Source organism: Sinocyclocheilus grahami, unplaced genomic scaffold, assembly GCF_001515645.1.
Source record: "Sinocyclocheilus grahami isolate Dianchi unplaced genomic scaffold, SAMN03320097.WGS_v1.1 scaffold421.1, whole genome shotgun sequence".
In the NCBI taxonomy this organism is placed as follows: domain Eukaryota; kingdom Metazoa; phylum Chordata; class Actinopteri; order Cypriniformes; family Cyprinidae; genus Sinocyclocheilus; species Sinocyclocheilus grahami.
In genome coordinates, this window is record NW_015505600.1 from 968,505 (window position 1) to 994,862 (window position 26,358).

At 38.4% G+C, this 26,358-nt stretch overlaps 1 protein-coding gene across 1 annotated transcript in view; it reads right to left on the reverse strand.

Annotated features, from left to right (window-relative positions):
- Nucleotides 1–1,977: 1,977 nt before the first annotated feature.
- The window catches only part of LOC107551341 (cAMP and cAMP-inhibited cGMP 3',5'-cyclic phosphodiesterase 10A-like), a 54,794-nt gene continuing 30,413 nt past the window's right edge, over nucleotides 1,978–26,358 (reverse strand). Inside the window, exons 7-21 of the mRNA XM_016232915.1 lie at nucleotides 24,885–24,935; nucleotides 22,899–22,957; nucleotides 22,234–22,285; nucleotides 21,266–21,408; nucleotides 19,924–20,016; nucleotides 18,247–18,433; nucleotides 15,963–16,105; nucleotides 15,412–15,495; nucleotides 10,492–10,642; nucleotides 9,655–9,810; nucleotides 7,888–8,060; nucleotides 6,997–7,108; nucleotides 6,746–6,826; nucleotides 6,437–6,525; nucleotides 1,978–2,625 (exon numbers count right to left, since the gene is read on the reverse strand). Coding sequence (XP_016088401.1) covers nucleotides 2,505–2,625; nucleotides 6,437–6,525; nucleotides 6,746–6,826; nucleotides 6,997–7,108; nucleotides 7,888–8,060; nucleotides 9,655–9,810; nucleotides 10,492–10,642; nucleotides 15,412–15,495; nucleotides 15,963–16,105; nucleotides 18,247–18,433; nucleotides 19,924–20,016; nucleotides 21,266–21,408; nucleotides 22,234–22,285; nucleotides 22,899–22,957; nucleotides 24,885–24,935 — 1,695 coding nt within the window. The 3' untranslated portion in view covers nucleotides 1,978–2,504. The remainder of the gene's footprint in view (nucleotides 2,626–6,436; nucleotides 6,526–6,745; nucleotides 6,827–6,996; nucleotides 7,109–7,887; nucleotides 8,061–9,654; nucleotides 9,811–10,491; nucleotides 10,643–15,411; nucleotides 15,496–15,962; nucleotides 16,106–18,246; nucleotides 18,434–19,923; nucleotides 20,017–21,265; nucleotides 21,409–22,233; nucleotides 22,286–22,898; nucleotides 22,958–24,884; nucleotides 24,936–26,358) is intronic.

A 26,358-nucleotide genomic window follows, 5' to 3' on the forward strand; every position in this document is an offset into this window, starting at 1 on the left:
CTCTGCTAGGATACCTGTGTGAAAACACGATGCCACCTGCTGCTTAAAAGTCACAGAAAAAATTCTGAACAACAGGCTAATGTTTGTGTATTACTTTATATATTTTTGTTTACTACTATATATTAGTTAAAATAATTGCACATAGTGCTGTTTCCACTTCAAGTCAACTATGAATATAGATGGCAAATAGATTAATTGTTGTAAATCTTTCCATGTAAAAAAATAATAAATAAATAAATATTCACAGAATAAATATTACACAATTTGTATTTGTCAGAAATATTTAATAAAAGTAATTACTGCTCATACATTTAGAGTTGAGACATTTATCTCGGGCAACAGTATGCAGTTTCTCTAAATGACCATTTGATTTGTTCCATAATGTACAATTTGTTCTGTACAAAACACAAATGCTAAACTTTGTATAAAAAATATAAGTTAATTTAAAATGTAACTCTAATTAACAAAATAACAATGGTAATAATCAATAATTGTGGCAATAATAATATAATAGGAGCAATAATATTAATAACAATAATAATAGTCTCTAAACATAGTGCATATGAAGGGAAAGACAACTGGTTGTGGACGGAGGTGAGCGGTGCTGAATAGATCCTCTCAACTCTGACTCCGTAGTAGATGGGGGTTGGTAGCATTACTCCAGAGCGAACACACACTCGCATGCGCACGGGATCAGAAAGTGCATGACTGCCTAAGATAGCACCATTAGAATGTAGCTTACATCTCCAAACTCGGTCTCTCTGCACAGTGCGCACGTCGCATGCCGACACAACCATTGGAAGCCATGTTTAACATTCCCATATCCGATGGTGTACACACCTTTGGTACACTTAAAAACTAACAGGCATCTTGAAGCAGTTTGTGACAGTATTGGATTACATTCACTCATCAGTCCTGCAGTATTTACAGAAGGCCATCAGTCAGCCAGAGTTCCATCACTGTCTGCAGGGACTGCACGGATACAAAGAAGAAAAAAAGAAAAGAAAAAACGAAACGGAGTTCAGCCATTTGAAACGAAGGCAAACATTTTTGTTGGGTCGCAACTTGAAATCCACCTTAGCCTGCATTTGACAACATACTATGTAGAAGACATAAACCTTACTCTCCAGAAAGTGCAGTTCTCAGATGCATTTTCAGTTGCCCCTTCACTAAGCTCCCGTCCCATTGGTTACTGTTCTTTGCTCACACAAACTTTACAGAACGTCCCATAGAAACTGGAGCATAAAGCGATGCAGAAGTGTGACATTGCAAAGCATTATTCCTCTGCTGAGTTTGTGTAAAGAATCTGTTTGAATTACACAAAAACAATCATCTTTGAAGACTTGTGAATCATGTTGATTTGGGCGTGAGAGTTACAAAGTTTCATCCACAGTATGAACTTCTCAAAGTGTATTTCGATTTGGAAAAGGTAACGTAATATGTTGATCTTTCTGTTGTCATTAGCCTATTAGATATTTTTAAGCGCTGTGGACTCTCATAGACTTGCATTAGAAAAGAGGAACAGTTTGTCTGGTTTTATGGTGGATGCACCAGTTACTAAGATAGGATTGGTCAGTAATTTTGTTGTTTGTTTTAGGTTGGGGTATTTTGAAGGGGGTTAGTCCACAGAGTTAAAGGGATAGGTCACCTAGAAATGAAAATGTAGTCATTATTTACTCCTTAATTAGTAGCATAAATAATAGCACTATGAGCTTCAACGGGTTAAACGTCATATCAGGTTGGAAGATGCTGCAGATCTCAGTGAGGAACACCATGACTTGTGTGTGACTCCAGGAAGGTTCAGAGTCAAACTTATGCCGTCACAAAAGCTCTTTGCTTTGGAAGGACGCGCTTTAGGGGATTTTTGTTTTCAACTCCACTCAGAATAGGCTGTATTTCTTCATTCAAGTACTGCAAAACATTTTTGCTCAAAATATTATATAAAACATCCATCAGACCACGGGTTTATCCTGCCTTTTTCACCTCAAATGCGACAAAACATTCTTTCTGTCTGTCTTAAAAAATAAATCCACTCAAGTAGGCTTTGCGTATTTTGACCACAGCAGGATAAAACGTACCATTTTAAACTAGACGAACCATCTTAGTTACGAGTCACCCAACCAGATCGTAACTCGGGTTGGTATTTAAGGCCCCTTCAAATGTAACATGTTTTTTCAAGAAACTGAAAAAAGAAGAAAAACAAAACACCTAAGCGAAAGGATGCAGAAGCCACCTCCTAAGGAAAAGTACTGCCGTTCTGCTGAAGTGATCCCACACAGAGTGGACTTGAGTCCCAGCCATCAACGAGGGAGCCCTGATGTCATTCGAGTGTACGCCTCCGTCACCCACTGAGGTAACATTATGTTTTGTTTATTTTTCTGAATGTATCCTTCCCCGCCTGCCCTCTGCGCTTCCTCCTGTCTCTGCAGGAAGTGGGACGGTCCACAGGAAGACCAGTGTCTCAGGCAGGGTGTAGGTGGTGCTGTGGGACAGGTGCCACAGATTCAGTTGTCCACTTTTACTGGTCCACTGTCTGATGTCTCGCTCAGCTCAGCCTCGTCAGTGGAAGCCCACGCAGAGGTGTCCTCTCCTTGCACGATTCGTTCCCATTGGGCCAGGTTTTCCCTGCAAACACAGAGAGCTCTTCACATCATCACAGCAAAAACACAACAGTTGGTCTATAGCTTAAATGTGGCAAAACAATTACAAAAAATCCACAAATTAAGTGGCTAAAGTGAGAAGTAGCATGTTTTGCTTTCACATTTTCACCTCTGGACATAAAAATGTGTTTTTTAATTGCACAAAATTATAATAAGAAATGTTTTTTGAGCAGCAAATCAGCATATTGGAATGATTTTTGAAGAATCATGTGACACTGACGAAAGGAGTAAGGATGCTGAAAATTCAGCTTTGCATCACAGGAATAAACGGCATTTTAATGCATATTAAAATCGATTGGTCATATGCATATGAGCTGAGGCAAGAGACTTCTTAAAAAAAACAAAAAAACGTATCAATCCCAAACTTTTAAAAAGTGTACGATTTAAAATATATATGGCTATTAAAATATATTACAAATATTTTTTGTCAGAATTATTGTTGCATTTTTCAGTTGTGCTCTGTTTGGTTATGAAGTATATGGTTAATGGTGATTTGATTAATGGTAACAGTTGCTGTGTTGAACGTTTCAAATTTATTACAAAATTGTAAATATTGAATGTAATTCATGTAAAAAATTTAGGCAAACTTGAATGAATTAGTTTCTTTTAAAATCTTACAAATGCATTTATGCTTAAAGTGCCCCTATTATGGGTGATTAAATATTTTCATATTTTGGTTTTGGCAGTCCCCAACAACAGGTTGACATGCATGCAAGGGCAAAAAACACTTTCATTGTCTTATAATATGCATTTATTTTTACCTTATTTGCTCAACGACTCCCAATCGATTCGCTCTACGATTCATTTTTCCAAACCCCTCCTTTGCGTGACGCTAATCTGCCGTGATTGGTCTCATTTTAACTTCATCTCTTCTGTAATGCCTGATAAAGCAGCGTTTGTGAGCGCAGTGCTGCTTTGTGTACAGCGTTACCGGGGAAACCACTATTTTTACCGCTCCAAAAGCAGCACCTAGTGGCAAAGAATGAATTTACATTTTCATTCAGACCAATGTGAAAAGACCAAAAAGTGGGCGGGCAATATGCTAATGTTTCATGTGTCAACATGAAACGGATTGGGATTCGTTTTAAAAACGACTCGTTTCAATGATTCAGAGTCGTCGACTCTTTTTCACAGACGGAAAAGACCAAAAAGTGGGCGGGCAATATGCTAATGTTTCATGTGTCAACATGAAATGGCTTGGGATTTGTTTTAAAAACTCGTTTCAATGATTCAGAGTCGACGACTCTTTTTCACAGACAATAACTGTATACACGGTGCACTTTCAGATTTAAAACTTTGCAGGATGTTTTCATTCACTTAGAGCTGTGTTACACACTGCGTGAAAGGTAATTTTCAAAAATCCATAATAGGGGCACTTTAAATGCTTAAAATGATCATTTTCAGATCAAATATAAAGTGTAACTGTTTATGAATTTCCTCACAATTTTTTTTAATTAAAAAAAAGAAAGAAAATGAAAAGAAGAAGAAAAAAAACATGAAAAGTAGCCAAGAAGTGTTGCTGAAATGAAAGACAGCTTTGATTTGTTTAACTTTTTTACTTGGTCACTACGTAATTCTCATACTTTAATTCATAATTTTTTTTTATAATGGATCGAACTAACCGATAATAAAATTTGTATTTTTCATTACGGATTTTTTTTTCCTTCATTTTATTGATTTGTTGTTTCAACCCTAAAAATGCCATTCGACGGCTCTCACTAGAGTAACAGGAGCAATGCTGTCAGGGCGATCTGACCCAGACAGGAAGAAAGAAGGTGGTAAACTCTGAAACTTTGTTAACTCCATTTTTTTGTTTAGGTCTGTCCTTTTTGTTCCATTTATGTAGCATGCAGGCCAAAAACAGAGGGTGAAAATGGTTGACTATTAGACTCTCTCTTTCAATTAGTGATGTTGATATCCTTTATTGGTCCCTCTCTGATCTCACAATGACCAGGGCTCCGGAGCGTCTGGGCCGGCTGCCCACGCATTCCAGTTGGAAACCTGGTGCTGACGCAGTGGCACAGCTTTTCAAATTGTGCCGTCAACTGTGTTTGCATTCCCCACAGATCAAGGTCACAGAGGCTCGCAAGCATTCGACCAGTTTAGGGGCACAGGGGGGAGAAGTTTAGACACGGACCCATCCTCACATCAGAACTAGCACAATGGCTACATAATGGAAGTCGGTTAATGTGACCAGAGCAAAGCAGCATAATTAACTCCAGTTTCAGAGCTGGAAAGAAAATGATGTATTGTATAAAGATTATGAATATGTGCTAAACTTATTGAACCTACAGTAGCTAAAGGGAATTATTCTGCTGCTGATTATTCTGAAACCAAACAGGAGCTCTTTGAACAGTGTTTGAAATGCAACTTTCATGCCACAGAAAGAGGTCAAAAACCTGCTGATATAACAACATTACACTAGCTTTAAACATATATATATATGCCATATAATAAAAGGGTATCACTTTAGAATAGGGACCAATTCTCACTATTAACTACACGGACCCATCCTCACATCAGAACTAGCACAATGGCTACATAATGGAAGTCGGTTAATGTGACCAGAGCAAAGCAGCATAATTAACTCAGCTGGAAAGAAAATTATGTATTGTATAAAGATTATGAATATGTGCTAAACTTATTGAACCTACAGTAGCTAAAGGGAATTATTCTGCTGCTGATTATTCTGAAACCAAACAGGAGCTCTTTGAACAGTGTTTGAAATGCAACTTTCATGCCACAGAAAGAGGTCAAAAACCTGCTGATATAACAACATTACACTAGCTTTAAACATATATATGCCATATATATAATAAAAGGGTATCACTTTAGAATAGGGACCAATTCTCACTATTAACTAGTTGCTTATTATTAACATGTCAGTTTCAGAGCTGGAAAGAAAATGATGTATTGTATAAAGATTATGAATATGTGCTAAACTTATTGAACCTACAGTAGCTAAAGGGAATTATTCTGCTGCTGATTATTCTGAAACCAAACAGGAGCTCTTTGAACAGTGTTTGAAATGCAACTTTCATGCCACAGAAAGAGGTCAAAAACCTGCTGATATAACAACATTACACTAGCTTTAAACATATATATGCCATATATATAATAAAAGGGTATCACTTTAGAATAGGGACCAATTCTCACTATTAACTAGTTGCTTATTATTAACATGTTGGCTGTTTATTAGTACTTATAAAGCAGATATTCTGCATGACCATATTCTACATCACTAATACCTAAACTTAACAACTACCTTACTAACTATTAATATGCAGCAAATTATGAGTTTATTGAGGCAAATGTCATAGTAAATGTTTGTTAATAGCGAGAATTGGACCTTAAAATAAAGTGTGACCAATAAAACCATACATAATTAAAAAACAAAATCTAGCATAGTATTAATATAAGCTTAAAATAATTTAATTAAAAATCAATTAATGCTTTAAAATTATATTCATCACAACAAGCAATGCTTCCACTAAGTAATATTAGCCTGTAATGCACCATAGCCACTTGGCGCATTAATATAAAATTGATGTTGATGAGGTTGATGTACGGTCACAGGTCTGCATATAGTGATTATAGCCATATTGAACAAGGCTCATCCAGAAATCTGTTTTATAATATTAGTTATACCAAACAGACTTTGAAATAGTAGTCAATTGGTTCAATTTGTTTCATTAAAGTGCTTACGATCACGGATAATTATATGACAGCATTGGAGCATTAATGCAGTCTAACATTGTGTTGAGCGTGTGCCAGACCTGCAGGCTGTAAGCAGAGGACCGGAGGGAGGAAACAGCTCTGACAGGGTGGTGTAACAGGGAACAGCCACAGCATTGTAAAAGCCCACCTGAGAACATGAGGAAAAACAGGACTCGGATAAGAAAGGAAAATTAAAAAAATGGCTTCTCAACTCAAATTTAGCATTTACTCTACAAGTAAATATAACCGCTAACCTAATAAGCTGCCTACCTAGGCAACTTTTAAGGCACATTTCCGACGTGAAGGCATGGGATAGGAAAAGCAACATTCTTCTAGGAGCTTGATAATGACAGAAAGTTCTCATTTACCTGTCCCTGGGGAACCTCATCCTTTTTATCCCTGTCCATCATAGGGATGGGCTGCATTCCAATCTTCTTCATTTCATCCCCCTATCATTACAAACCAGATGAACAATTTCACTGAATGTCCTTCAGAGGTCTGGCCTGCAATTTGACATACCGCTCAAAACAATACAGAGACCTGTACAATGATTTACTTTATTACACAATATTGTTACAATAAAACAATTCATGCTTGGCTTACAATGATTAAAGCTTACCTCAGTCCAGAACTCAGCATAGATGTCATTGGCCGTGAGTCGTGTGACGGGCCACAGTTTGGTCACAGAGCAGAGATCACAGGCCGTCATCATCAGACCGATCACACGGTCCCTGCGGTGGACAAATAATCAACCAGCAATTCATCAACGGGATCAGATCAGGGTGTGAATTAATTACATTTGCTAGCAATTCTCTACATTAACATCTATTGCTTTGCTTGAATTAAGTTGTAATATGTTTCAAAAAACGGGTCATATAGCATTAACAAAGCACCTTCACAATAAATGCTGGGACAGAACATTATGTAATTCTCTTTTTCAATCACAGTTTGGTTCAATTTATCAAAAAAAAAAAAAAACTTAAAACGTCTAAAATTTTAGTTTTGTGAGAAATTCATACATAGAGCTTTTAATTTATGCTGATTTAATTTAGTAGTGACTAAATTGAAGAAATGTGCTTAATTGAAAATAATTATTGAAAATAAACCTTGTTGAAAATAATGTCACAATGTAAACAACAACAACAACAAAACAATCAAATAGTAAAAAAGGGGCAAATTATGACTTTAGGGAAAAATGTAACTTGGATATATTTTCTATGTTTATTTTAAAGTGACATAGTTACATGTTACATCATGTATTTACTATAGTAATACCAGAATTGAAAATTATGCATAATTGAAAGCAGTTAATTAATATTACTCAGTACTTGTGCAAATTCACTAAGACAATCTCACCTTCAAATAAAATGTAACAGTTTTTGTGAGACTCACTCAAGCAGTATGTTCCTACTTCAGTTCAAACGCAGCCTTTGATACTGTTTTGGTGGCTCCCTGAAAATATCTCTGAAGTTGAGTTCTGTGATAATGGAGGTGAACTATGACCTCTGACCTGTGAGCACGGTTGTTCAGGTCCAGCTCCCCTGTGGCCAGCAGTTCAGCCAGTTGCTTGCGGTTGCCAAAGTACAAGGCGAGGTCTGTAGCAATGATGGCCTTCCTGATGATCTCCAGCACCTGCTCATACTCACTGGAAGTCAGGTTGGAGAAAATATTGTGCCCTTCCAGCTATGGGAAAAAAAGAGATCAATAAAAAAGCAAAAGCTCCACTTTATGGGGCGTCTGGCTCTGCTGGAGAGTTGCAGCAAAGCCGAAGTGGCATCCAAGAGATGGCTGACAACCAACTGACTCTGTTCAAGATGGGAAATTTCTTAAATATGGGAATGAGGAAAAAAAGAAACATTAGACCATAAGCCTTTTTTTTTGTGGTCGACCTAATGCGAACTGCATTCAGCACAAATTTTGGGGGCATGTTTGCATTGATTCCTGATTTGTAAATAAATGGCACTACCACGTGAATGCTTCCTTGTATCTCAGCTTGTGTCAATATGGCATTTAAAGACAATGTGATGGTTTCTGCATGCAAGGCACTACAGGCAAAAGCATTGTTTTTGGTCAATTTTATGTAGGCTATTTGGCTTTTTATAAACTGTTGTTTCAGACTAGTGGAAAGAAAACATCAAACATACACTTTTAAGTGTTTATTTTATTCATGTTATCCATTTGCGTCTCTAGATTTTAATTGCAATACATATTTTTAAAGGCCATTTTCATAAAATGCAGCTTACTGCATTACAATGTTTGGTGTATGTAATTTACTATCTATTCCAATCTCTGTATTTATTCTTATCTACATTTTGATATTATGAATGGTCTTACAGAGTGGTTTCTTCACATATTATTCTCCTGATTTAAAAAAAAGAAAGAAAAAAAGATGACTTTTATTCAGGCTGTTGACAATATTTCCTGATTTAGGGAGTTATGTAATCGGATTACTTTTTTTAGAATTAACTAGTAAAGTAACGTATTACTTCTAATTTTACAAGAAAATATCTGAGTTGCTTTTTCAAATAAGAGATGCAAGTTACTTTGTTTTCCCATTTATTTACTGACTCCTCTCCTGTCCCTATATTCAGATAAATTGGGAATGAGGTGCAGATGCACTTCCTTTAGGCTGAAGCTTATTAATTTAACTTTTGGTGTGAAAGGGCCTTTATAGTTGACACAAATATAACTTTTGGCTTTTCTGTTATTAAAAATAAATAAGCAAGCCCAGCTAAGATGACAAAAAGTAACGCAAAAACAATGTAATGCATTACTTTTAAAAGTAACTTTCCCCAACACTGGACTCTAGGCCAATGAAATGAACCATTAATTTTGAAACTGCCTTTATCCAGTGTTCAGATTTCTGTTCTGGGAATGTATGCAAATTAGTGCATTTTTAATTAGATAATGCCTTAATTAAATATTTAAAGACAACATTTCAGAAACCTTGCAATCCAAAAATGTTTGCAATCCTTAACATAATCAGTCAACTGGGGAAGTATAGTGATATCTGTTATTTATTTATTTATTTTTTACATTACTCACCTGGGGTGAACAACAACATTTAGCAAGGACTATAGCTTTAAATAACAGGCACTGAAATCATATATAAGACCAGTGCCCAAAAGCCAATTTTATACCATAAGTGATATAGTCATTGGAGAATCTAAGGGAGTCTGTGCACATGTTCGTGCCCCATAACAGGTGGGTGTAACTGACCACATTTAGCTTGTTTGAAACTATCGTACTGAGCTGGCGCAGTGTGTAGGAGCTTTACCTGCAGGATGGACACTGTCTGTGAAAAGTGATGCTGTTCCATGGTGGATGTGGAATACAGGGCAGCCAGCGGATGGTCAAACTTCTGTAGATAACTGTTACTGTAGCCGCGGTGGTCCAGGTCATGACATAAGCAAGCAATCAGTAAGCCTTTCCTCTGTGTGAGAAGACATAAACAGGGCGACGGAGTAAGTCACACTATGGAGCTACTAACTTCTGCTAACTACATTTTTCAGTGACACTAAAGGACTGATTCACACCAAGAATGATAACGACAAAGATAACTATAATGTTAACGGCACACTTTATATTAAGGCCCAATTCTCGCCATTAGCAAACCATTTTGTGGTAAGGTTAGTTTAAAAGGTGGGTTAAGGGTTAACAGTATAATTATAGATGTAATTACAAAAATTAATTACAGATGTCATTACATGCAGGTATTTCTTTAAATATAACTACAAGTAGAGTGAGTGATTGTGGATAGGCTAGCAATAGCAACCTAGCTTTGAAAGCATAAGATCCCACCCTTCCTGCAAATCACTCTCTAAAGCCACGCCGCCTCCAAATAAACTAACAAAAAAAGGAACGGCCACAGTTCTTGTGTTTCTTGCTGTTTACTACTTGCACATGGTCAGCCAGCAAAATAAACCTCTCTTAAATGTAATGACTATCCCCCAAAAATGGAGCAATGAATTTAGTAACATAGAATGAATGTATAAGTGTATAATAGTTGCTGCACTCTTCAGTTAGAGTAGTTAACATTTTGTTAGAAGCTCGTAGTTGAAATAAGTCACTTTTGTAAGCTCACTGCAAATGCTAATGTGAGAATGACACTGACCTCAAGCTCAGTGAAGATCCCAGTGGTTTTTTGCAGGATGGCATACATGCAGTGTGCCACCGTCACAGCGTGTTTCCAGTTGTGATATGGAACTCGTCTGTAATTTTTCCGCACTGACATAGTGAAGCGACACAGTTTCTCCTGCTCAAAGCTTTAACACAAAGAAAGTGAAATCTTTGCCTTGTCATAGCAGTGCTGTAAATGAGTGTTTCTTCATCTACGGGCACAATCCAAATGATTGATTTTTATTAAGACCATAGATTTAATCTTATTGTTATATGAAGGTTGTTTATTTTTATTACTTAAATGCCTTTTAAATGCTATTTACACCACCAACAATTTTGCCCAAATAAAGATTTTAGTTAGTTTACTAAAATTATGCAAAATGTAAAAATCATCTCAGTTTACGTATGTAACCATGGTTCCCTGAGAACCTAGAGGTCGCTATGGGGGAACACCTTCAGCGTGACCGGTGCCTGAAGCATACATCTAAACACGACCGTAACGACAATAACATTGGCTGACGACAGCCTATGACGTCATTACCCAGCGTGACCATAGTATAAAAGGGTGCCGGGAGAACACGTCTTCCGCTTCTTCATCTGAAGTTTGCGTCAGAAGCATTGCAAGGAATCTAGAGGATGCAGTGTCTCGTTCCCTTCTCAGGGAACCATGGTTACATACGTAACCCGAGACGTTACCTTCCGATGGAATTTCGAACTGCGTCCTCTAGAGGTCGCTATGGGGAATGGTATACCCACGCCGCCATGCTGAGGGGAGTGCATGCCAGAAACCACTGCGAGCACTAAGCACCAACTCTACCCATAGCCATGGGAGTTGCCCCTAGGACGCCTTGACGGCTGTCAGTGACAATATCCTCTCCGACCAAAGGCCTGAGCTGCATACCTTACACAACTTACCTGTTAAGGGCTGGGCTGGGACGCCCGAGCCTAGGGCAGAGTTCAAAGGCTTGGAATCAGAGGATTCCTTTGAGGGGATACGGCCAGGTGACTAAAAACTCACCCCGGACCCTGGCCTGTCACCCAGGGGGCTACCGCCAGTTCTGAATGAACCTGCTCAAGAACTGCCTCGACAGATCCTTGGTAGCAACACCCTGCTTCAGAAATGTATCAACAGGGATACATTAGTTGAGTGGAGCCCAAGGAGAAAACCGGGGCTTAAACCAACTCAGAGAAAGGGAACGAAGCTGACAGCACATAACCCTTACCATACAGGATTTTAGAAAGCATGCAAAATGCTTAGTGGGCACACTTACCACAATGTGGACTTTAGAAAGTGCACAGAAGCACAGCATGTGCCCTTACCATAGCATGTATTTAGAAACACTGTTACTAAGGGGCAACCGAAGCTGTCACTTAGACAGCCTAGGATCCCTACGTGATTGTGGCACGCCCAGGACGTGACAGTTAATTCAGCCGTACTCAGAGGGCATGTGGATTGAAAGGCGTATCTCATAGAAAATCCCACCATATGAGGGGAGTATCACCAACTCAACCATAGTAGTCACAGAACAGACCCCAGAGCATTTGTTCATGTATAACTTGAAGGGGTGTAACACCCAGCTCTCAGACCAAGAGGGGATACCAATGCCTGACTGGGAAGCAGTGTGTTCATAGATAACCCTCTAGGGTGAGGGAAGCACTATTGAGCTCACCAAGAGAACAGCCTAATAGGAAGGCAGAGTCCTGACATGCCACCCAGCGGAGCTCACAGAGCGAAGGATTCGACTCTCCAATGAGAGGGACTCAGTTACTCAGAAGGGAGATGATGGCCCAGCCGCCTGGCATGACTGTTAACCGGAGCTCAATGGAGCGGAGGCTCAACTCTCAAAACCGGAGAGGAACTTAGGCGCTTGATTCGGGAGCAGCGTGCTCACAACAGACCCTCTACGGTGAGGGGAGCACAGCTAGGCTCGGTCAAGAGGGGGCAAACTATCAGGGAGGCAGCAAGTGGCCAAACCACCTGATGTCGCTGCCACAGAGCTCAAAGAGCAGAGGGCTCGACCCTTAGCAAAGAAAGGGGGACCCAACTTGACCGAGGCGATCATTAGCCCAGGGCAAAGTACCTAGCTTTCAAGAATAAAGAGGAGGACTCATGTAATCCACCCAGGACTGGCGAGCCCATAGAAGACCCTCCCGCAGTGAGGGGAGCACGGCCATGTCCAGGGAGCAGATGATTGCAGATGGGACATCAGAAACGGGATCCAGCTTAGAAGAGGATCACACATTCCAACAGGGAATAACAGGGTCCCAGCATAGAGGCAACTGACCAAGGAGGCGACAGGACTGGCCTAACACTCGGTAGAGAGTATGGATCCCATTTGACCAGGCCTACAGAGAAGCTGTAGAGGCAACAGGACCCAACAACCCCTACAGAGCTACTGCTTCTCAGAGCCGAAGCACACAGTAATGGTTTAAGCAGAAAAATATCTCACTCATACCTCAGGGAACGCAGCATACTCAAGCTCACTCCGCGAAGGGGCAATTCAGTGGTTCAACCATAAGGGCAGTGTGACAGGGAAGTCCAGTGGGCCTGACCACCTATTGAACTGCAGAGTGGAATTAAGGAGTGTTAAGCCACTCAACGCCTCAGCGGCGAGGAGCTCTAGCTCAGAAAATGTGCATGATGGTCGAGAGGATGACTCAAACCTCAGGAGACCCCTCGGGGCGAGATATGAGTAGTGTGTCCTGGCCGGGGCAGCTTCTCGAAGCGAATACCCAGCCCAGACATCAAGGAGCAAGTCACGAAGCATTATACTCCGGGAAAATGCTCAGCCTGAATGAAGGACCCACGAGTCCTGAGATAACAGTGTAATACTAGGGACCTGATGGCAGAAGAGGCTCCTGCCGAAGCCCAGCGACTTAGCTGCGCTGTCCAGTAGGCATGAAGCAGAGAAATAGGGCTAACATTCAGCCTGGATCCAGTACCGATGGGTGAGAATATCACCACGATCGCTCAGAAGGGGAAATTGGCGCATCAAGGAGAAAGCCCTTCTCTTTCATCCCGATATCCGCCAGGTTCACCCATAGATGCCTCTCCGTAACCACCATGGCCGCCATAGAGTGCTTAGTGGCATGGAGAGCGAGATCTGTGGTGCGACGCAACTCAGCCATCTCATCAGGGGATAAACCCTGGCCTTTATCCAGGTCTTTTATCCAAGCTGAAACATGACCTGCTGCTGCGTACGCCCTGCCATTCAAACGAGATGCATCTTGAAGGGGTTTGGATGGCAGGCAGGGAGCCTTAAGAGAAGATGTCTCTCCCACAGAGAGATAGCTGGCTAGCATCTCTTCATTAGGGGGGATATTCTCATAACCGTTCTCATGCATCCTCTCAATATTGGCATAACTAGTATGCTGAAACCTATGGATGCGGGATGAAAAATCGAGACGGCCTCGAGGCATCACTTTCTTAACCCGCTTCCACGGCAAGTCAAGCCTCGCCGCGGCACGTTCCATAACCTCAAGCATCTCAGCGTACGCAGGGCAGGAGGAATGAGAGGACTCAGTTCTCATCCGACATCTCCTGCTCTTCCTGGCATGGATCCAGCAGGGCACTAGCCGCTGGAATAGACGATGTAAGAGAAGTAGCATCGTCATCCAGCAGCTCACTCTCATCCATAACTGATGAGCGCAAAAGGGAAAGACTCTCTCTCAACTCATCAGCCAGGTTCACCTGCGATCCCCACAAGCTCATTTTCCTCCGTGCCTCAGCAGCGGCGAGTCCTGAACCGCGGGAAGCTGATGGCTGTCCCTCTTTCCTCGAAAAAGCGAAACAAACGAGAGCGGAGCTTTTTCATTGAAAAACACACACAACGCATGCAGATTGCCCCCTCGAGGACATCGCGCGTGTGCTCTTCACCCAAACAAAAGACACAAAGATCGTGTGTATCATAAGGTGTCAAATAACGAGGACATGAATCCACACACTTCTTAAATGCCTTACTAGTGCTCGCCATGGTTTAAAGAGCAAAGACTCTTACCGGAATGCACGCTTCAAACAAAACAGTAGAGAAGATGAAGAAGAGGATGACGTGTTCTCCCGGCACCCTTTTATACTGTGGTTGCGCTGGGTAATGATGTCATAGGCTTTCACCGGCCAATGTTATTGTCGTGTTTAGATGTATGCTTCAGGCGCCGGTCACGCTTAAAGGGGTCATATGATGCGATTTAAATTTTTCCTTTCTCTTTGGAGTGTTACAAGCTCTTGGTGCATAAAGAAGATCTGTAAAGTTGCAAAGACTAAAGTCTCAAATCCAAAGAGATATTCTTTATAAAAGTTAAGACTTGTCCACGCCCTCCTAAAACGGCTCGTTTAAACACGCCCCCACATGTCTACGTCACTGTGTGGGAAGATCTGCATAACACCGCCCAAATGTTCACGACAGGGCATCATCACAATATGGTAGGGGCGTAACATTTCCGTCACACGCTTGAGGTATTCGGCCAATCACAACGCACTGGATAGCTGGCCAATCACAGCACACCTTGCTTTTCGACACGTTTCAGAAAGGCGGGGCATAGAGGAGAAACAACAATGTACAGTATGTGGAAAATAATGTGTTTTTTAACCTTAAACCGCATAAACACATTTCATTACACCAAATACACAAAATAATGTTCTTTTTAGCTACATCATTTGACCCCTTTAAGGCGTTTCCCCCATAGCGACCTCTAGAGGAGGCAGTTCAAAGTTCCCTCAGAAGGAAACTGCTTTGATTGTTTGCATTTAGGATAACATACTGTCTATCAATTTAGCCTTAGCAAGACATTTTATTACAAACAAATATGTAATTTCCTTCACTGCTATTTCTACTACATATGCATTAATTTCTCTTCCTGGTTCTATGATACGTTGTGAAAAAACACACAGAGCTCTTAGAAATCGATACTTTCTTACCTGGTTTTTCCACATGAATTGTGAACCATGTATACAACTATTGCTGGCCACAGATCCTCAAAAGGAGCAATGTCAAAGTGAAACCTTAGACAGAAATATGACAGTTTGTTTGCAATTCAAATCTGCACAGGTGAAATATGAGCCAAAAACGTGTTCAATACATCCTGATTACAACTACACTCCTATGTCATGTCCACTTGTCCACACATGGAAATAATACCAAACCAATGTACACGCTTAGTTTTTGTGAATCATGAAAAATTATAATAAAAATATGGTATTAAATCCATCGCATCTACGAAAAAAAAAAAACACTCAATAAGCAACATAAGGCTGTGTGTACATATTTTTTTTTTGCTTTTAAAAAACAAGTATTTCATTCACCTAACTGTAATAAGACAAATTATGCTGTTAGCACCTATTTCACAGTTATTCAGATTGGCTTGTCCATTCAGATTTTAGAGTTGCAAAATTAAATAACCACTAAGTAACAGTATTACTGAAAGCCATTATGTAACAGTGATCTTCGATGCATGAGAGCGTAAACTCACAGTTCAATCTCTTTATATATGGCTGAAGGGAGGGAGAGTTGTGTGAGGGTCTTCCACTCTTCTGACGTGCAGATGCTGTGGTACGAAAGCTTCTCCATCGTCACCCGGTAAATGCACTCTGAATGTCTTATCCGGTGATACATCTGAATGCAAACACACATACACCCCCCCATGTGTCTACGCAGATGCAAAATATACATGCAAAACAGTCTAACCCTTTGAAAATAATGTGGTTGTATTTATCTAAATGGATATTTATCCTTCTATCTATCAGCTATGGTTATTTAGTGTTAACCATTCATGTTAGCAGATCATTTCAGGTACCATAAAGTAGTAGCATAATAATTCAAGTTTATTCTTCCTTCACTCTACCTCATATAAATCAGTAAAAGATTAAATAAATCACTGGCAAAATGTGAGGTGTAAATTCTATCTAAATATAAATCCCATCAGCGGATGGCAGCAGAGCACTCATGGTCTTTTAAATATTAACATTCCTCAATCATTTTAAAAGCTGCTATGTGAGGAGACTCATGTGTGATCACAGTGTTGCCAGATTGGGTTGACGTCTTCCAGCCCAAAAGCAACAAAACCTGCCCTCTGCCCAAAAAAAACCCACCTAAAACATTAACACTAAGTTTTTTTTGTTAACAATTAAAAAAAATTCCAAACTGATCCCAAACCATCTTAAATTTTGTCCATCTGCCCAAACCAGGGCCGCTGCAGGCCAAACGGGTGCCCTAAGCCGAACTGTATTGTTGTGCCCCCTCTTCCAAATATTATGGATGTAAAAAACACCAAAATTGTGATTGTAATTAAATTGTATTATTTACAAATTACAATTGTAGCTCTAGACAGTTACCTATGGCTATTATTTTATTAATACATTTGTCTGATTGATTTTATAGTCTCAAGCATTCAGAAATCACGCAAAAGAAAACTAAGCAGTTTTACTACGACAAAACCATGGTTAAGTTTTGTAAGGGTTGTGATGTCCACATGTTTTTGTTGAAGAAATGATAAAGGGTGTAGCATTTCTATCGTAAAAAGGTGGTCAAAAATGTAATATTAAGTGGATATTTGAATTAGCCTAAATGCTTGATCAATATAAAGGACTTGGTCGTCCTGTAAGTGTAACAGCAGCAACTACCAGGCCTTTGGCTCCCTTGCAGGCATTTGTAATAATATATGTAATGTACATAAATTGTTTATTTTGTATTACATTATTTATTTTAATGGTGTTATTCAATGAAACCATGTAATTATTAATTAACCAATCAATCATTATTGCCTCATTGTTTTATATAATGCATTTTAAGTAATTTTAAAGGCTGTTGTTGGCTTAGGTCTGTTTTTATAACCACAAAAAAAAACTTTGTGGTTACCATGGCTACAAGAACCATGATTTTTGGTTTTATTTGTAGTAAAACCATGGCTAATTTTCATAAGGGAATATGGAAAGTCAGAGAGAATATTAGATGCATTGTTGGTGGTTAAATTATTACCGACATTAAAACGGGTTACTAACGTCAACAATATATATATACATATATTAGGGCTGTCATTGTTAACGCGTTAACGCATGTGATTAATTTTACAATCCTTAACACATTAAAATAATTTGTGCTTATATGGACTCCTTATATCAATTGGTTCTTTGGTGTCCTTTTGGAGTTTCTAAGTGTCCTTTTTTGGAAAGACATCTAAATTTATCATGAAAAAAGCTTGCAGAAAATACAGATTTTTGAGAATCACCCTTTAATCTTTTGGTTTACTTTGCTGGATATAGCAAATTATGACAAAATAAACATTTGAAACAAGATAAATGGTCTATGCTTAATTTCATGAAGTGTGTGATTAATCACAGAAAAAGGGTGTGATTAATTAGATTAAAAAAATTTATCGATTGACAACCCTAATATATATATATATGCTCATGTTTAGATTTTTATTTATGTATATGTTAATTTTAATATTAATATAGAACGAAAGTTTTTTTTTTTTTTTTTTTAGCAACTGGGATGGTGCCCCTCTGGGAGTTGGTGCCCTACGCAAACTGCGTACTCGGTGTATAGGGAGCGGCGGTACTGGCCCAAACCAATTTTGACCTACAAATTAAAAGTCAAATCCGCCCAATCTGGCAACAATGTGTGACCCCACAGAGGACCAAGTGGCTGAAATCTCTGGTAGACAGTCCTCAGCCTGTTTCTTCCAAACATAACCATTCTCTAGGTGTTATTATAACCGACAGATGTTTTATTAGACTCCAGGTCTGCACACTTACATTTGCACAGTGTAAGGCCAAAGCACAGAAGACAGCGAACATCTTAAAGTTGTTCTCATCAGTTTTAGTGAAGGCACTACCTCCCAGCTTGTTGACCATTTGTACAACACCAATCACAGTCCCACGGCTGACTATGGGCATGCACAGGATATTCCGCGTCGTGTAGCCAGTGTAGAGATCTACTTCTCTGTAAAGAGCGGAACAGACAACAGAGAAATGCGCGCGTGCACACACACACACACACACATACACAGAGATGAACAACCATAGTGTTTGTATACGATTGAGTTAAACACACAACGGTTCTAAGTGTTGGCTCATCTAGGCTTAACATAATCATCTTATTGCAGATTTATTGTACACAAATCCAGAAGCCCCTTTTATCTGACATGTCCATTTTAACACCAACAGACTACTGTGTCCACATGTCCAACTCAACAATACACCCATTTCATGCATCTGCTTGGTCAATCTCATCAAATGTTTTTTTCTTCTCTCTCTCTCTCTCACTCTCTCTTCTCATTTTTTTTTTCATATAAATCAACAAACAATACCATGATGCGTACATATTTTAAAATAATATATTATTACTTTAACATTAGTGTAAAGAGAATGACATTTTTTGAATCATGGTATAAGAAAATGTATTTTTTTTAAATACATTTGTATTTATTTCTTTGTTTGTTACTTTTTTCTTTCTGTCTTTTAATTTTAAAATATGGTTTGTGCCATAACACAGTAACTTTACAGTTCTAACAGTTGTGCTACACATGTCACAGTTCAAAATTTTGTATTACTGTATGTTCAGTCATTCATCCAGCCTTAACTGCTTAATGTGTAACCTGGTTCTTAAAGGGGTCACATGATGCGATTTAAATTTTTCCTTTCTCTTTGGAGTGTTACAAGCTCTTGGTGCATAAAGAAGATCTGTAAAGTTGCAAAGACTAAAGTCCCAAATCCAAAGAGATATTCTTTATAAAATTTAAGAGTCAACCACGCCTACCTAAAACGGCTCGTTCTAACACGCCCCCACATGTCTACGTCATGATGTGGGAAGATTTGCATAACGCCGCCCAAATGTTCACGCAAAGAAAGAAGGCGTAACTTTTATTCTTGCTGTAGTATTGTTGTTGCCGCCGCCGCCATGTCGTGAAGGCGCTGTGTGTTTCCTTGTGAAAGCGAAACTACTTTGTTTGGTCTTCCAAAAGAGGACGATATTCGCTTCGTCATGCCTGGAGCTGATCCGTGCTGGTTGCTGAGGAAATACATCAACTTCGCGCTGTGAATCGCCGGATCGGCTTTCACCGTGGACAAAGCGGAGCCCAGCCCGGGGTCGTCACATGTGGTTGCCGCAAGCCCCCCCGCCGCCGCTCACTCTAGCCGCCGGCCTAAGCTGACTCTAGCCCACCGTGTGTGACGCTGTGTTTCAATGTGAAAGCGAAACTACTTTGTTTGGCCTTCCAAAATAGGACACGACTATAAATCAGTGGTTAAGTTGTATTTACAACACTGTTCCAGAACAGTTCAACCCAAATATTCCGATGTGTGCAGCACATGGACTGTTTACACCAAATACACAAAATAATGTTATTTTTAGCAACATCATATGACCCCTTCAACAAAGTTGCTTAAAATAATCTCAGGTGTTTTTGCATGGAAAATCTAAATCTTTATTACCTGTTGAAACGGGGGTCTGCATAGGCATCCGGAATATTCAAAACTTCTCCTGTTCTCGCCACCTGACCTGCTATTCCTTTCTCTATAGAAAACCTGGGGGTGAGTGTTTAAGATGAGTTACCAATGTATGAAATATGATTAAAATCAAGATATTCCAGGGTGAAAATATGTCTGGGTCCCATTTAACTTTTTTTTTTTTTGCACTGTATCACCACTGAGCACATTTTGTCCCAAATTGACACACATACAAATAAATGTAAATAAATAAATGAATAAAAATGCTGTCCTCATATTTCACTTTTGAGGGTTTTTTAACTCTTCATTCTCATGTTTCTTCTATTACAGTAAATAAATATATTTCTGTCATGACAACTCTCGGAGGGATTGGCATAGTAATGTACATGACAATGTTAATGTATTTGGTCTTGGCGGAATAGATCTGCTATGCTGCTGCTGGTGCTGCGGCAGAGCAAGTACCGAGACTTGCTACTGCCAATACATCCACAACATGCTGCTGTGAGCAGAAATACTGCTGCTGCACATATAACACATATGAATAACCCCCATATAGCATACATGAATCACCTCGTAGCAGATCTATACAGGTGGAGCTGGGGAAGGTGGAGGGTTTCTGAAGTGTGCTGTCAACTGCTACAGCAAACAAAAGCCAGGTATCTGAATATTGAGCAGCGAGCTCATTGGCTACCGATACAGGAGAGAACCAATCAGCTGCCATGTGACAATGATGTGACCAGGTCAGATTGAGCTAGACCTATCGGACTGCGCCATCTAGAGTTTCATGCCAGAACTCTGTATGTATATATATATATATATATATATATATAAATAATTTAATTAGCATAAAATAATACTACCATGATGTATAAATATACAATTATAATAAATAAATAAATAATAAATAAAATGGTTTTACAGTTAAAGGGGGGAGTGCTTAATTGTCTTGAAAATCGCAATACAGTGCAAAGATTGTAATGGTCCTAAAATAGGTATAATTTTCTTTATGGAAAATATAATGTATTTATCTTACTTTTGATTTTGAGCTGAAATATGAGCAAGACATGTTCTTAACAGGCTTTGCAAGGTTTCCATATAGATTTGGTGAAGCAGTAAACTACATCTGACAAAGAGAGTGTGTTGTACAACCTGCTGTACTACATTTACTGTACTCAGAGATTCAATTGGGAATTTTGTGACTTTGTGTAACTTACATTTTTTCTATGCAAAAAAATAAAACATAAGCAAACAAATAAATAAATTCAGCTGGTAGTTTACAAGGATGCAAAGACTCAAATATGACTCAAACAGTGAAGATCATGCTCACCTAATTTCTTTGGTTTTCCTAAAGACAGGTTTCCCTTCATTCTCCTCCCCGATATCAAACAGGTCAGAGTACAGCTCTTTGTTATTGTGATCTACCTGGAAGAGCGCACATCTGTCTGCATTAACCAGGTTTTTTGCATATATCTGAAACACAAATAAACAAGCATTTCCTTAATGACATTTCTCCAAGACGGAATGCAACATGTTTGTTGAGGAAATAATTTAAAAAAGATTACTATGCAAGTATGCTTCACCTGCAGTGAGTTCATCTGCATCAATAACCAGAATTCGTTTTGTTATGTATATCAATAGGCCACTAACGGTCGACCACTGCATGTGTCTATGTGAGACTAGCAACTGAGGAACTTCTGCTTCCCTCTGGATTTCACAACTTGGTGGCACATGGTGTCTTTTCCCCTCTAAGGTAAACTTCCGCTTTATGAAACTGCTGATGAGCGAGAAATCTCTTCAAACTAAGAAAGACATATTATTCATTTAACTACTCAAATATTACCTCCAATTTTTGGAAGTATGTGCTTGGAAAAGTCTGAATGAATCCCTGAGAGGGACACCAAGAGCTCAGAGAGATGCTGGAGCGGTGTCAGACTGACTTTCTGTCCTCTCCCTGACCTATTTGCATCACTTCCTGTGCTGCTTTGCTCAACAGGAAGGAGGGGACAGAGACATGAGGGGGCAAGAGATCTGATACTTAGAGCATATGAATATTTGTGCTTGTGTGAGTGAGATCTAGAGAATGCAAACATGTACATAAATGAGAAAAATAATATTTAACAACAAGCCCAAGGCTGGTGGGGTGAGTACAAGAACATGGCAAACAAATGAGAGAAGGTCTTTCATTGCACACATTTCTCTGGCGTTGATGGTGACACAGATGAGCGAAAGAAGAACAGCATGTTTGTCCTCATGACCAAGCATGTGACCTTACTGAGAGAAGGAAAACCTACTCACCATGATATGTTCAAGTAGAGAATCTATTGCCACTATGTTGTCAAAGTATGTTCTGTTTGAAATCGAAAAGGAGGGAAAGACCTGTCATTTTACAGGGATATCCATATGATACAAACACAGTATAACCATGCATGCATATATATATTCTTCATACATATACAGTGGGGAAAAAGTATTTATTCAGCCACCAATTGTGCAAGTTCTCCCACTTAAAAAGATGAGAGAGGCCTGTAATTTTCATCATAGGTATACCTCAACTATGAGAGACAAAATGAGAAAAAAAAATCCAGAAAATCACATTGTAGGATTTTTAAAGAATTTATTTGCAAATTATGGTGGAAAATAAGTAATTTATTATAATGTTAAATGTCAATAAACATTGAAACGTTTCAATATTATGGAGTCTTGGTCATATAGGGTATTCTCAATAAAACATATTCAGTGCACATTTTTACCTAAAAATTAAAAAGAAAAATGTAGGTACTTTTTGCATTGTGACATTCTTTTCATGATTATTAAGCATATTTATACTCCATTCATGTAATGTGAAAAAAGCTTAACTTTCAAAAAAAAAAATTTAAAAAAATCTTATGATTTTTTGGCAAGTGTTTGACTCATTTCATGAAATTCCCACAAAATATACTTTTATGCATGAACTCACTTACTTTGACACATCTAGGAGAAAGTCGTTGAGTTCTGTCTGTTTGGCAAGACCTCTGCAGACCTGTGAACAAAACATGAACAGGAAGCTTTAAGATGGCAATCCCCGCAAGTGGACCCGCAAGAAATTACTCTCTATGTGAATTCTATGTTTAACTGATTATGCTGATCACAAGCCATCAATTAGTTTTTTGTAAAAAGCTGACAAAGTTATTGTATAGATTCAGAAAACATGGTGCATATGTCATGTGGAGTACTTTTACAGTGCTTTTCTGTTTCTGAAGTTTGAATGCTTCACTCTCCATCTTCTCGTTTTATGTTGTATGTAACAAAAACTGCTTGGACATTTCACTAGATAACACGTGACACGTAGTGACCGACTGAAAGGGAACTGGCATTTTTGAATGAACTATTCCTAAAGAAATAGTTCAACTAAAAATGATAATTTTGACATTAATTACTAAAGATTGATTAAATTTCATTTTTGAATGATCAATTCCTTAAGGCAAGACACCCCATGTAAATAAATAAATAAATAAATAAATATCACCATACTTCGCCAGTTGATTGATTACATTAAGAATTGCTTAATGTAAAGTTTTCTGAAATGTTGTTTAAATATGCAAATAAATCATTATTTATTTAAACATGCACTAATTTGCATACATTCAATAAATGTATAAAATCAGGCAAAATATACAGTATATGAACAAACCCCTCATAAAAACCCTTCATAATATAGATGGAAATAAAACTGTATAGTTTGGTGTAAGTAATTGTGGCTGTAGTGGAAATTAGTGGCTCAGTGCAGGGTTAAAAAAGGCCTTTTAAAGATAAGAGAAAATGGCCTTTTAAAGATATGTAATCAAAATCTACACAAATAGATAAAGTGCAATCAAAAAACATCCAAAACACACTTTTAAGTGTTTTTCTTTCCAGTAGCCAGAAAAATTACTGTGTGCCATACTTCGCCAGTTGATTGATTACATTAAGAATTGCTTAATGTAAAGTTTTCTGAAATGTTGTTTAAATATGCAAATAAATCATTATTTATTTAAACATGCACTAATTTGCATACATTTCTATAACAAAAATCTGAACATTGTATGAAGCCAGGTTCAAAATTCTTCTTTGATTTTTCTTGACATATTAGAATCAAAGGTTTTATACGGTAAACATTATTAGCATTTTTTTTCATTCCATAAATCAGAAAAGTACTATCAACTGCTAGAAAAGAAATTAATGTGCATCTTTTTTTTAATGAATTAAATGTATAAAATCAGGCAAAATATACAGTATATGAACAAACCCCTCAGAAAAACCTTTCATAATATAGATGGAAATAAAACTGTATAGTTTGGTGTAAGTAATTGTGGCTGTAGTGGAAATTAGTGGCTCAGTGCAGGGTTAAAAAAGGCCTTTTAAAGATAAGAGAAAATGGCCTTTTAAAGATATGTAATCAAAATCTACACAAATAGATAAAGTGCAATCAAAAAACATCCAAAACACACTTTTAAGTGTTTTTCTTTCCAGTAGCCAGAAAAATTACTGTGTGAAAAAGCCCAAAATGTCAAATTTGACAGATGCATGCAAAACAGTGTTTTTGCCTCTAGTGTCTTGCCTTAGAGCCCTAAAATATGTTACTTATGGTCCTCCTTGTCTTCTCATCACAACCATGTTCTGATGGCTACTAACTTCTGAGAAGGTTTGTGTCCCAGAGTGAAATTTACTCCCAAAGAGTCCCGTGATGCACAGGGACATTAAAACCCGGAGTGGTGTCATTCACAGCATACAACCGTTTACGTACAAACAAGACTGCATTGTCATTAATTGCACCTCCTGAGACGAAGGTGTGTTTAATGTGTGGTCTGTTTGCTTACACTGGGCCCACCAGCAGCCTGGTCCATGTACACAGTGGATTACAGAAATCAAAACACGTGTGTTCAACCAAATCCAACAAGCAACGCATTGTTTTTAGTAAATGTACTCACCTGGACTTGGTGTATGGCTACAGATGCCCAGGCCAAATTTGCTGTTGCAACCTAAAAAACAGGGTACACTTAGTCAAAGACACACTATGTGAACCTTGAGCACTCAACGAACAAGCAGAACTTTATAGTCCTGTGTACCTCACCTGACAGCTGAATATCTTGTTAGCCAAAGTTTAAATAGAAGTACACATTCTTTGTTATTACTATTTTCTATATTTTACAGCAGAAATGGGTAAACCTTTATAATCAGTGTTGGGAATGTTACTTTAGAAATGTAATAGGTTACAGATTACTAGTTACAAGTAGTGTAACTATTTCAATTACTTTATTAATGTAACTAATTTTGATTACTTTTCTAAATGACTAACAAATGTTTTTTAACTGTTAAACCTTTCAAACATTTAATTTTGAAGCACAGCACTGCAACACATTTTTATCACTCGCCATGGTGGCAACTCTCAGACAGGTTACAGCCTAAAGCTTTTAGCGGCAATGTGGATTGATATAATTGGTGGTTTTGACATTGTGCACTGCAAATTCAAACAAGAACCAATCAAAAGCATCAGAATAGCATTGCTTTACTAAACAGCCTTTAAATGGCAGAAGGCACTGTGCACATCAAAAACAGGCAAAGCAACAAAATAATATTCAACATCTCCTAGCTTTTTACTGAAAATATTCAGATGTAACATCTTTGTAATGACTAACATTTTCATAAGTAACTGTAATTTAATTACACTTTTTTTCTCAGCAACTGTAATTGATTAGTTACATTTATTTTGTATTTTGTAATTAAATTATGGAATGGCGTTACATGTAGCTAGTTACTCCCCAACATTGTTTATAATCTACTTTGCTCTTATAATGTACTGTGAAATGCTAGATAGCATAAGGTCTGTACCATACTACAACTTGTATTGATCAAGAAAGGACCAGCTATTTAAGGTGTGGTCACATTAGCGAAAATTTGGTGGAATTTCGTGGGCAAAAAAAGGGCATATTGTCACACCCATGGACTGTTTTGTGTTTGTTTTCCTCCCCACCTAACCGAGCCCATGACCTAGTTTTCCCTCATGTGTGTCATTGCCCATATTTGGTTTTGTTCCTGTTCTCGTTTTCGTCTGAGTAGTTATTCTGGTCACCTGTGTTCCTCCTAATTACCTTATGTCATGTATTTTAGTCCTGGTCTGTGCATTCTGTCTCTGTAGGGTCTACTTTGTTGTCTACGTGTGTTTGCTCCAGTTCCTGATGTGGATTATCCCCTGTGTTTCAATTATTAAAGACTGTTAATGCCACTTTGTGTCTCCATCATTCCTTCCGATAGCGTAGTGTGACACATATACATTTATGTTCTTGTATTTTATATTACACATAAATATATTTAATATAAAAACATAACATATTTTCTTAAATATTACATGCATGTGTTTGTATTTATATTAGTGCTGGGCAACAATTAAACATTTTAAATCGC